The sequence below is a fragment of the Onychostoma macrolepis genome, chromosome 01 (assembly GCF_012432095.1).
Source record: "Onychostoma macrolepis isolate SWU-2019 chromosome 01, ASM1243209v1, whole genome shotgun sequence".
Classification (NCBI taxonomy): domain Eukaryota; kingdom Metazoa; phylum Chordata; class Actinopteri; order Cypriniformes; family Cyprinidae; genus Onychostoma; species Onychostoma macrolepis.
The window spans coordinates 20,509,000-20,522,620 of record NC_081155.1 but is presented as its reverse complement, the minus strand read 5'-3'; the positions used below and the strand labels follow the sequence as shown (position 1 = coordinate 20,522,620).

The window sequence follows — 13,621 nt, the reverse complement described above, 5'->3', positions numbered from 1 at the left end:
TTCAGACCCCTCCATGATTTCTAAGTGGGAGAACTTGCAAAATAGCAGGGTGTTCAAATACTTATTTTCCTCACTGTATATGCAAAGCAGTAAGCTCATTGGCTGCATATGCAGCATGAACCAATCAGCTTGTGCCAAGTCGTTTAACTCTCTGAATATCATAATTTACATTAACAACCCGTCAGCCCGCACCATCTAGAGTTTCATGACTGAACTATATATGCCTTTCTTTCTTTTGTGGAACATGTCACATTTTGAAGATTTTTGTTATGCACATTTTGTTTTCCATGCAATTACAATGAATGGTAACTGGAGCTTTCAAGCTTCAAAGAAAACAAACCAAAAACAGTTAGTTTGTGTGACTGAGCTTTCATGAACATGCCAAGGAAAGCTGTCTGTTTCTTACACCAATCCATACAGCCAGCTATGAACGCGTCATCTTTGGAACCCAAATTAAGATATTTTTGATGAAATTCGAGAGCTTTCTGACCCTCCATAGACAGCAATGCAACTACCACATTCAAGGCCCAGAAAGGTAGTAAGGTACTCTCCTGAACTCTCCTGATGTCACATGGGCTATTTTAGCAATGTCCTTACTACATTTTTGGGCCTTGAATGTGGTAGGTCAGAAAGCTCTCGAATCGCATCGTTTTAGTTTACTTAGACAGAGGAAAACTGGTTCCCCAACTGAGCCCCTGGTTTCTCAAAAGGTTTTTTTTTTGTTCCAGCAGTGGAGGCTGCTTAAAGTCCCTAATACTACAGCGCAACCGCGACGGTAAGACAACCTGTATTGCTGTTACTGTTGTTTTTAGCGTAGTCATAACAACGCAACTGCATTACCATAGAAACCAATGCACATTCAGTAAAAACGAAAGAGCGCTTATGGACACACAAATCGGATATGAACAGTTGCGATATGCTGTGTGGACAGTCAGTTATTCAAATCCGATTCCATCCGGATATGCACAAAATCGGATTTGGGCTGACAGTCTGAACGAAGCTTTTGTACCTGATGAAGTGCTTCTTATTCTTACCCAAAAATACAAAATGGAAGAAAGGGTTAAAACGGAACACAATCTTGCTACTCAAGCTGTGCATGAACATTTATATATATATATATATATATATATATATATATATATATATGCATGAACATTTATATAATATATATATTACTTTCAATACTTAAGTACGTTTAAGATGAAAAAAAAAAACTTTTCGTTCTTAAGTAGGGCTGCAATTAATAAATATCACATACTTTAAGACTTTTACTCAAGTAATATTCTAAACAGTGACTTCAACTTCTACCAAAGTCATTTTCTGGTAAGATATCTGTACTTTTACTTAAGTATGGCTTTCAGGTGCTTTATACACCACTGATTGGAATCGCAGACAGTAATCAGCTACTGGATATTGTGACAGAGTAATGGCTAGTAACGACGATAATGACCACAGTGTGGATTTAGAAACCTTAGTCAGTTCAATAGGAATATTGTGGAGAGCCTATCAAATTTTCAAGGCATATGTAGGCTACTACAAACTTTCGTTAAGGCTACTGCTGTGACTCTTCGTATGAGCTTCAACATTTCAGTAATTTTTTTATATAATTAGAAAAACTACTGTTAATTTATTTTTGTGTAAAACTTTTTTTAATGAGGAAAAATGCAGCTTTTGAACTGTTTATTACTGAATAGCCTACATTTCTAAACAGGCGAAAACAGATATTTCTTAGGCCTATATGATGAAGTGGCATCTTGTCTCCTCTAGATGGTAGTCTACACCAGGTAACCCCTCCAGTAAAGCAAGACTAGCAAGTTTTAAGGAGAGTAAACGAAACTGTCGTGAAAAGAAAAACGAAACCCAGCTCACATTTATACTCGCACGATGTGCTCTTCCTCTAAATGTGAGTAGTCATTTTTTATACATTCACTAGAGAATGGTTCGTACTAATTTAACATTTGCATTGAAAAAATCTGCTGAATATAATAATTATTTAATGAAAATCCAGAGATTTTAAAGTGATTTATCCGGCCTGTCTCGTCATTGCATCCGCTTTAATAATGATAAAATATCGTTAATCTGTTTAATCTATTTTTTTATGACTTTGTTCATAGCTGTGCAGGACATTTCTCCTGGACCAACAACAATGACCTCAAAGTCTTGGTCCTTATCTTTCTCTTCAATACTATTGGTGCTTTGTATAATTGTTGCAGCTGTTTCAATAGGGATTCAGGTATGCTTAAATATGCACTCATATTTTGTAATTTTTGCATTCTAATCTGGTTGTCTTTTTAACATGTAAGTGGCCAAATGTCATAAAATCTATAATTTTATATAAAACAACTAGATCTTCAAGCAAGAAAAACAGGATTTGGATGATATAGGTAGGATTGATTTATTATCATATACGTGCACGCCCACACACACACACACACACACACACACACACGTGTATATATATATATATATATATATATATATATACACTCACGTACTTCTACAAGATGTCTGTTAATGATCTCTAAATCGATCTATATGATCTTTAACAGACATATTGCAGACGTACGTGTGCTATCTGGGTATATAGCCTATATATTAGTGCTGTCAAACGATTAAAAAAAAAATTAACTAATTAATTGCACATTTTTTCCTGAAATTAATCGCGATTAATTACACATAACATTAAAGTTTTTAAATCTACTTGCAATGCAATAATTTCACATTCAATCTTCAAATTAATGTAGAAACAACATAAAGATAGTATATAATATTTGTTTAATGGCATGTTTTTTTTATGACTGAAGACCACATCACTGATACCAATACTACTGATGTCTCTATGATAGTGCTTTTTCCCCTAATATTTCACCGTTGACTATAGCCATTCAACATTACAGTATAATTGAGAGCTATCAATTTTAACATTTATTAGACCTAAAAAATATATCTTCTAATTTAAGTGAACTTAAAACAATCTTCATATAAATCCATTATAATATATGCCATATTTAGGCTACCTGTGCCCTTCAGCAAGTAGGAAATATACAGAAATTTAAATATACAAAAGTTATCAAACACTAAATTAAATACATATGAATCCTTAAAGCTACAAAAGTGATTTATTTCCTCTTGTTTTCTTTTGTTTTTTTATTAAGAGTAGTGCTGTCAAACGATTAATCGTGATGTGTGTGTGTGTGTGTGTACTGTGCATATTTATTATGTACATATAAATACACACACATGCAGTATATATTTAGAAAATATTCACATGTATATATTTATATTTATATAATTTATATTATATATAATATATTTAATATACAAATATAATATTTTTCTTAAATATATACATGCATGTGTGTGTTTATATATACATAATAAATATAAACAGTACACACATATATATTATGTTAACAAAAACTTTTATTTTGGATGCGATTAATCGCGAATAAGTCGTTTGACATCGTTTAAGCGGCAAAAAAAAGCGTGCTCCTCTCACACAGAAGCAGAGACGGCGCACGCATATAGCTGTGTTGTTTGTGTTTCAAGGGCTTAAAATCAGTTTTTAAAACTGCAGTGCTTAAAAACGTGGATCCATGCTACAGATGTAGTCCCTTGTTTAGGAACGAGCTCCTCGTTTTGTCCTGGCTGGTTGTTCTCCACCTGGTTCTGTCTCCGCTTCACGCCCCGTGGTGGTGTGTAAAGATCTCAGTCATCCAAATGATGAAAAAGTATTACCGTAAACAATGTATTTTGCGACACCATGAAATAAAATGGACAGTGGCCACAAAATAATATGTCGTAGAAACAAAAGTTGTAGGAATGAATATATATCTGTCCTGCTCGTGTCCGCTGCCCTGTCAAAATGCAGAGCCATATATGAAACAGTTATCTGGGAAACTTTAATTAAACATGACTTAGTCACTACATTTTAATACAAAAGAACTTTGTATTGTTTCTGTTTTAATGTACTTTTAAAGTTCACATAAAGATCACATTAAAACCGTAATTTGTGTGTTAGTGTATTATTTTCGCCAAAGATCCAGCCCCATCACTGTCACTCACAGCCGCTTGCACACGCTTTGTGCATGAGCTGCACACACCCCAAAATTAAACTGCTTAATCGACTATCGATAGCTGTAATTGATTGCATCTCTTATCGATAATTAATCGATCGTCGATTAATCGTTGACATCCCTAGTGCGTACAATTGAAGAGCATGCGCTACGAGCACAGTATAATGGCTGACTGGACAGGAAAATTAGTTTTTACAGACATATGGCCTGACAATATCTCATCTGACCAAAGTTCACTGTTGTTCTACTGAAGCTCCTCGTCATCTGTACCTTTTCCACACTCGTTTGACTAGCACCTGGTGCTGAAGTGAAGTTGGAGTGTGCGTCTGAAACGTCTCACAGTTGATGTGGTTGTAAAGATGTTCTGCGTATAAATAAATGCAATTCTTGTCAAGAAAAAAAAGAGACAGAAGCAGCAGTTGTGAGTGGGGTGGTCAACCCTAGCTCTGCCCCTGCCTTAACTGCGTTAAATATTTTTACTACTGTGTTTAATATTTTTAAACTGAAAAAATTAATTGCCTGAGTTAACACGCTAATTTGACAGCACTAATATATATATATATATATATATATATATATATATATGTGTATGTGTGTGTGTAATGTAATGTAATAAATTACAACATTCTCGTTAATTTACAGTGCATCATCCAGGCGATTTGCTCCGGATTCTTTTGGTTGGAAAAACAGGTGTGGGGAAAAGTGCAACTGGCAACACCATCCTGGGAAAAAAGGTTTTTAAATCAGAGATATCACCCTCCTCTGTGACTGGACAATGTGAAAAATTTTATGCAATAATTAACGGTAGAAAAGTATCCGTCATTGACTCTCCAGGTCTGTTTGACACTAGCCTAACTGCAAAAGAAGTCATCGACAGAGTTAAACTCTGTATTCCTCTCTCTGCTCCTGGTCCACATGTCTTCTTAGTTGTGATTCAGCTGGGCAGATTCACAGATGAAGAGGCAGCAGCTGTTAGAACCATCCAAGCAATTTTTGGTGAGGAATCCTCCAATTACATCATGGTACTGTTCACTCATGGAGATCGACTGGAGGACAAAAACATTCACACATTTGTGCGGGACAACCCAAAACTGCTCAGTTTCATTAAAACATGCAGCGGACGATACCATGTGTTCAACAATCAAGAACAAAATCCTGAACAAGTCAATCAGTTGCTTGACGAGATTGATAAAATGGTCACTGGGAACGGTGGTCAACATTACACCAGTGAGATGCTTGAAAGGGTAGAGAGAGCAATTGAGGATGAAAAACAACGTATCCTGAAGGAGACTGAGGAGAAGAGACTAAAGGAGATAGAAGCTCTGAGGGCTACACTTGAAGATGAGGCCTATGATAAAGCATTAAAAAAGTTAAACAAAAGATTTGACCAGCTGGCAAGATGGCAAGCAGAGATTGATCTTCCATTCTTAATCCAAGTGGTCAGTTCTTTGATTAAAACATTAAGCAAATTCTTATTTTGATCACCTTCTGATGTGACCCATGTGAAAACTGTCTACCGAAAAAACTTAATTAACTGCAGAAGGCATTTAAAATCTCATCATTTATAGTTTATATTTAAAGTTAAAGGTGCACAAAGTGATTTTTGCCAAACAATGTTGATATTTGAAAGCACCAAAACAAACACCCCCATACCCCAACAGGACCTTGCCCTTAATTTGAAATCTCTGGCCCACACGTACGTACACAACCATGGCAACGACAATCACAGGAACAAGTGAAGATGACACACAAGCATATTCAAACAAAAGCCAACACGGATATGTTGTGTGAAACGAAGCAAAATCAACGTTACTCACCTATCAAGAAGAAACAACGTAACCTCGTTGTCCTATTCCAGGCCTTCCCTCTCCTTGAGTCCTCTCCACTGCTGGAAAGCTGCTCCGATATTTACGGGGGTCCTACCTCTTGCCTGATATTAAGCCTTCTTTTTAATGCTTTGTTTCTCTGATATTTTCCTCTTTTTTTAACCTGCCATCTCTCTTTATCTATAGTCAGACTGCTAATATCCGTCCTGTGCACTCAAATTGAGCACTCTCTTCTTTCTATTCTTAAGGCACGCCCCCTTACTGCTGATTGGCTACAAGTGTGTTTTGCGACTCGGGCGACGCTGTGGTCAAAAGCGTTTTTCAAAAATCATTTAGTGCACCTTTAACTAGTCAAGTTTTTAATAAATAGAATTTAAGCACATTTACATTCTATTCTGGTGAAAGGGATATATGAAAGTTCAACTACATGTGAAAGTTCAATTACATGTGACATATGAAAGTTCAATAAATACAGTTTTTAAGTCAGACAACTGAGATAGAGTTAAACAAAGATATGTGCACATAGAGTAAATGATGAATAATAGTTTACTGTAAATACAGTTTGAAAAACAAGATAAATTTGACATTTGCATGGATTATGGTTTTGCAAGATACTAGGACACCAGTCTATTGTAACTCTAAAATGCAACATTATTTCATGTAATTGAAACTTACATTTACACTAATAAAACAAACCATAAACAGTAAAGTAATATTTATTTGTCATTTGACTGAGCACACTCACACCCTAGAGGTATTTCGTTCTGCATGGAGAGAAAATATATCAATCTCCAGAAAGGCCTTAAAGGGATAGTTCACCCAAAAATGAAAATTACCCCATGCGTCCATCCATCATAAAAAGTGCTGCACACAGCTCTGGAGGGTGAATGAAGGTGTCCTGAAGCGAAGAAATGCGTTTGAATAAGAAAAATATTAATATTTACAACTTTACAAATGGTGATCTCTAGCTTCCGCTAACTGTTGTACTTGTGTACATGAGAGAGTGGACGTAGGTGCAGATCTGGCGAAAATATGCTAGTCTTGTGAGAACCAGTTTTGTTTACAGCAAAGGAAAACCAGTGTCCTCTTGGCTTATATTGAAATCCCCAGTAACGCTTTAGATTACAACCCGCAAAGAACTATGTAAGTATACTGAATTTACAGTTTAAGTTTCTGTAATTATAGTGTACCTATAAAGAATGTATGTGAAGGTTTAAGGGAACAATGTATTACGTTTGGTTATAAAGGGGTAACCACCAGATATGCAACCTGCAAAGAACTGCGTAAGTAAACTGAAGTTACAGCATAACGTTTTTGTAATTACAGTGTACCTATTCAGTACCTCCGTGTAGGTATAGGAGAATAATATGCAACGTTTGGGGAATAAAGGGGTAACAACCTGTAAAATTACAAATCATTTATACTGTAAGTTAGGGGTGGGCGATATGAGCTAAAATTTATATCACGATATTTTACACTGTCCAGACGATATCGATGATATATCACGATATGAGAAGAAAAAAAAATTAATCACATTTTAGAATACCTTAGTTAAATTAGAGTCAAAATATGTATTTTAGCCTTATATAACTAGAAAAAAAAAACATGATTTCAAGATCTAAGGCAAAAATAGAATGGTCTGAATTTAGATGTGTGAAATTATGCTACTGTAACGTTGGGTTTTGGGTCCTGTTTCATGTTCTTGTTTTCATGTCTTTTATTTTGCAATTGACCAGAGAATGACGGAGATGGAGTGTTTTGTCTGTCATTAGAACGGCTGTAACTGTTATCTGAGGCAGCAAGCGCATTGCATTGTATGCTTTCATCAACATTTACAGGTTATATTGTTGTGTCTTTTGTTCAACTCGCTGTTAACAATAATACACGCACAACCGGGTTCGCACATGGACTTCTTTTTTACTCGTCACATGAACTCAACTCACACAGGTAGAGGACACATGCGCAGTACACTTACGGGTGTCCTGGGCTAAACCATTCACTGCATGTACTACATCCCCCTTCTTAAGCTTTGAACAATATGTTACTCAAATCTGAAACAAAGGCAGTATGTTATAAACACTAGGAATGCATAAATAATAATTTGCTATGAATAGGCAACATAAACACTACTCAAGTATACTTAAGTAAGAACATAATCTATGAAACGTGCAGGTTGTCTGATGGTACGTCCAGCTCTTGTGCGTTGAGAACCTGGGACAGTACTTCCTTCCACACGTTGGGGCAACTCAGGCTCAAGAGCTGCATTGTCACACGGGTCATCATCACTGTACATGGGGGAACCGGGTTGTGTATCATGTATGACTGACCTGTCAGGTCTGAGGTGGCACCTGTTTCTGCGGTAGATTGTGCCCGATGATGTGATTACATCGTATGAGCGGGGCTCATCTCTGATGCTGACAACTGCAGCTGGTTTCCATGTATTTTTGATGCACATATATACTCTCTGTCCCCTCCTGAGGGCTGGAAGTGGAGCTGCCGTTCTATCATACCAACTTTTCTGCTTCGACTGATGATGCTTCAGCGCTATCTGAATGTGCTTAGGTGTGGAAGGCTGCAGAACAGCCCCAGTCAGCAAACAAATTTGGCCCAGATTTGGCATGCATCTGGCACAGCTGGCATTCATCCGGCACTGGCATACAGCATGTGGGCCAAACATGGCCCGGGTTTGGCAGAGATGGTACCGGGTTTAAGACGGCACACAAGACATGGGCCAGATGTCAAATACAGATATGTGGGCCACATAAGTATTACCGATCTTGACCCATATTTAAAATCCATTTCAAATATTTTTGAGTAAAATGCCAATGTTTTCCCATACAGAAAGGTAATATATTCACATAAATGTGAAACTGTTAAATATATTTAGAAAATATATTTTTAAAATGCATAACATGAAGCTCATGTTGTGTGTTATTATGTGTTTACTTGTATGCAAAATTATATTCATGCCTCATATGATATTATATAATATATGATATTATATAGTATATTATAGAATAATATATTCTGTTGTTTTATATATATATATTCATCTGCCATTCATCCGGCACTGGCATACAGCATGTGGGCCAAACATGGCCCGGGTTTGGCAGAGGTGGTATCGGGTTTAAGACGGCACACAAGACATGGGCCAGATGTCAGATGCAGTATTTGGCCCAGATGTCAAATATAGATATGTGGGCCACATAAGTATTGCCGATCTTGACCCACATTTAAAATCCATTTCAAATATTTTTGAGTAAAATGCCAATGTTTTCCCATACAGAAAGGTAATATATTCACATAAATGTGAAACTGTTAAATATATTTTGAAAATATATTTTTAAAATGCATAACATAAAGCTCATACTGTGTGTTATTATGTGTTTGTATGCAAAATTATATTCATGCCTCATGATATTATATAATATATGATATTATATAGTATATTATAGAATAATATATTCTGTTGTTTTATATATATATATATATATATTCATATATTCATCTGCCATTCATCCGGCACTGGCATACAGCATGTGGGCCAAACATGGCCCGAGTTTGGCAGAGGTGGTACCGGGTTTAAGACGGCACACAAGACATGGGCCAGATGTCAAATGCAGTGTTTGGCCCAGATGTCAAATGTAGATATGTGGGCCACATAAGTATTGCCGATCTTGACCCACATTTAAAATCCATTTCAAATATTTTTGACTAAAATCCCAATGTTTTCCCAAACAGAAAGGTAATATATTCACATATATGTGAAACACTGTTAAATATACTGAAATACATTTTGAAAATATATTTTTAAAATGCATAACATAAAGCTCATATTGTGTGTTTAATTGTGTTTACATGTGAAATTATATTCATGCCTCATATGATATTATATTATATGTTATATTATAGAATAGTATATCCTGTTGTTTTATTTATATACAACTGACTTGTATAGTATATCCTGTTGTTTTGCATTCACTGCTTTCATATGAGAATATGAATAATTCAATTTACAGTTTGATGTAGGCCTACTATACAATACATGATGAAGTTTCAGGACATTTTATTTGACTTTTGTACTATTTATGTAAATGTGTAACTTTGATGTGTTTTAGGCCATGTTGGCCAATCAGAAGCCTGACAAAGTTTCCAGTAGGCGGAGATAACAGCGCAGGCTCCAACGTCACAAGCCAAAAACTCCGGTTTAGCTGTCTACATGATAACGCACAACCTGATATTGCCAAGTGCAACGTGTTCCTGGGTCAACATATTTTGTTGACCCTGGAACAACATTTTAATCCAAAAATATAATCTTAACCATATTCCTACACCTAAACCTAACCTTACCCATGAGTAATCCCTAAAATCAGAGGAACTGATAGATGAATTACACTGATGTACAAGCACCAAACACTGATTGTAATCCTAAACTTCACAAAAATTATAAACTGGTTCTTGAAATCTGATTGGTTAATCACAATGTTGTTCCAGGGTCAACAAAGATGTTGACCCAGGAACACGTTGCACTTGGCAATATCAGGTTTGGCGTCATAATAAAGCCATCTTGTTTAACTCTGCTCTGAGGACACTTCATACACCACAACCTACAGAGGGGTCAATCATAATTAAAAAAGACACAGATGATAATAAAAAAGTTATTTGAAATTAAAATTAATAACGGTAAGACAGAACCAGTACTGTGAACGCACCTCACTTCAAACTGTAACGGTCTGTATATTATTTTGTAAACTTTAAATGTAGTGAAATTTTTGTTCAAGCAGACTTTGTTGCTCGTGGAAACCTCACGCGAGCCTGAAAGATACTTAAAACTTAAAATATTATTTGCACTCTTAAAGAATGTTCACCAAATACTAAATTTCAGTCCAGCAGAATTTTCTGCACACTTCACCACCGAAGCCAAAATAAGCATTGTGAATGTAAGAGCCTCACACTACATTGTTTGTTTGAATTGTATTTCCGGGCAGTTCGTGAAGACGGATAACCTGGACAGAAGTTGGTTCCAGATCCAGCCTCCACACCAGACTTCTCACTCACAAGGATTGCTGTCTACTAGATATGTGTACTCTTCAGACTTAGGTTCATGCAGACATTATTCAGGGACATGAACACTTGAATACTGTAAAAATAGAGAAACTACCTTATTTAAGAATTTTGTGTTAATTGCGTGAACATTAAACACATATCTATTTCTTTTACTGTTTTTTGTTTTGTATTCCAAAGCACCTAAAAGCCAATTCACACTGCCATACTCCAACAGGGTGAACACACTGACCAAGCAAAACAAATAAGCATGTTTTTATAGTTTTTGTGAAAGTGTGAACTGACAATGCTGTATGTTAGGTGTGAGATTCATTCAACTTGGTTTGCTGATTAAACATGATTAAATATTTGTTCAGAATATTGTCGTTGTTGTGACTATTCATCTGGGAGGGCTGTGTATCAAGTGGCTTGGTTATGGTTTTGTTCAGGCTGACATGTGGAACCCATCTGGTCCAGCGTATAGGACCAGAACAGGGCCAGCTATGGTCATACGGGTATGGTCATACAGGACCTCAGATCCCACATAGCAATTTTTCTCTGGCCCAGCTCCGGCCCACACAATCAGCTTTTGCTTGGCCCACATACCGCAATGACTTACGGTCCTAGTGTGTACCAGGTCAATTCAGGGCCAGTTATGGGTAATTAACTTGGCTGAGACTTGGGCCAGTTATGGCCCATGTGTGGCCCTTATCTGGAATCCAGACCTGGCACACACTAGGATCTGGGCCAACACTATGTTGCTGTCTGGGCCAGAATAGGGCCAGCTATGGTCATACACGTATGGTCCCACATAGCAATTTTTCTCTGGCCCACACAATCAGCTTTTGCTTGGCCCATATACCGCAATGAATTACGGTCCTAGTGTGGACCAGGTCTGGATTCCAGACAAGGGCCACACATGGGCCATAACTGGCCCAATTCAGGGCCAGTTATGGGTAATTAACTTGGCTCAGACTTGGGCCAGTTCTGGCCCATGTGTGGCCCTTGTCTGGAATCCAGACTTGGTACACACTAGGACCGTAAGTCATTGCGGTATATGGGCCAAGCAAAAGCTGATTGTGTGGGCCGGAGCTGGGCCAAAGAAAAATTGCTATGTGGGGCTTTGCTTGTTGGTAGGGTGGAACGTAGGACTTCTGGGCAGGAGAGTACTTGAGACCCATGACAGGAGTATTACGAAGAGTCAATAAGGCTAGATGAGGGTCAGTGCCAGACTGAGCAGTTGCTTTCAGCATAGTTTTGACAGTTTTTATGGCTCGCTCAGCCATGCCGTTGGTCTGAGGGTAATTCAGACTGGAATGGGTGATGTTGAAACCCCAATCATGAGCGAATTGAGCCATTTCAGCACTGGCAAAGGGTACATGATCTGCAATCAGGGTCTCAGGCACACCGTGTCTTGCAAACACTTCCTTGAGTTACGCTATGAGTGAGCCTGATGTTTTGTCTGACAGCTGTAGGACTTCTGGATATTTAGAGAAATAGTCCACTATCAGAAGAAATGCTCGTCCCTGAAAGTCAAAAATGTCAGCAGCTATCTTCTGCCATGGCCCCTCTGGAACCGGATGGGAGATCAGTGGCTCCTTCTGATTTTCAGGAAGACTCTGTTGACAGGAACTACAGGCCTCCACCATGCGATGTATAGCTTCAGTGAGACCTGGCCAGTAGAAGCATGATCTGGCGTGTGCCAAAGAGCGCTATATACCCTGGTGTGTCACATGAAGTCATTTCAGCACTTCTGATCGTAATGCATGAGGGATTATAATGCGATCATCTTTCATGAGTTGGACCATCTTCTATGCTAATTGCGTGTCTGATCGGCCAGTAAGCTTGCACGGCCAACGGGACCTTCTTCTTTCTGTCTGGCCATCCCTGCTCATGTAACTGCCGTATCAGGCCAAGCTCGGGATCTGACTGTGTAGCTTGTTGGATGTTGTGCATGATGTTACCACAAAGCGATTCTCCATTCACTGCGTAGATGATTTTCTGTTCACTCAGGTCTAAATTCTCAGTTCCGTCAGATGGAATGTACGCTCTGGACAGCGTGCCTTCGATTAGCATTTGGTTGCCTGGAGTGAAGGCGATGTGAATGTCATACCTTTGTAACTGGAGCAGCATTCTTTGAAGATGTGCTGGTGCTGCTCCAATGGGTTTGGAGAATACCGCCTCCAGCGGTTATGATCCGACTGGACTCTGACAGGAACGCCATAGACATACTGGTGAAATTTCCTCAAAGCAAACACTATGGCCAGCAGTTCTTTTTCTATCTGGGCATAGTTCTTTTCAGCAGCAGATAAGGCTCTTGACGCATATGCTATCGGCTGTTGTTTCTGCATCAGTGTGGCTCCCAGGCCGTCTTTTGAGGCATCTGCCTGCACCTCTATGGGCTCTTTTGGATCAAAATGTCTGAGGACTGGTGCCGTTGTTATGGCTGTTTTCAGCCGTTCTAGAGCTGCCTGCTGTTCTGGATGCCATTGCCAGTCTACATCTTACCTTAGCAACAGCCTGAGTGGTGCAGTGAGGGTAGCTTCCTTAAGTATGAATTGCGACAGATAGCGTGTCATACCAAGCAGATGCTGAAGAGCTTTTCTGTCCGTAGGAGGGGGAAGCTGTGATATTGCTGATACCTTTGATTCATCAGGTTTCACTCCATCTGATGTA

At 38.1% G+C, this 13,621-nt stretch overlaps 1 protein-coding gene across 1 annotated transcript; it reads left to right on the top strand.

Annotated features, from left to right (window-relative positions):
* Window positions 1-1,791: 1,791 nt before the first annotated feature.
* LOC131541417 (GTPase IMAP family member 9-like) lies at window positions 1,792-6,752 on the top strand. Its single transcript, XM_058777145.1, has 4 exons — window positions 1,792-1,903; window positions 2,115-2,233; window positions 2,348-2,384; window positions 4,719-6,752. The coding sequence occupies exons 1-4, from the start codon at window positions 1,885-1,887 to the stop codon at window positions 5,555-5,557; spliced, it is 1,014 nt and encodes a 337-aa protein (XP_058633128.1). The 5' UTR covers window positions 1,792-1,884; the 3' UTR covers window positions 5,558-6,752.
* The last annotated feature ends 6,869 nt before the right edge of the window (window positions 6,753-13,621 follow it).

Bases quoted from the DNA above. Each gene is read 5' to 3' on its own strand.
- LOC131541417 (XM_058777145.1), top strand. The intron at 2,234-2,347 runs GTATGCTTAAAT...TAAAACAACTAG, and splicing joins CTGTTTCAATAGGGATTCAG to ATCTTCAAGCAAGAAAAACA. The intron at 2,385-4,718 runs GTAGGATTGATT...GTTAATTTACAG, and splicing joins ACAGGATTTGGATGATATAG to TGCATCATCCAGGCGATTTG.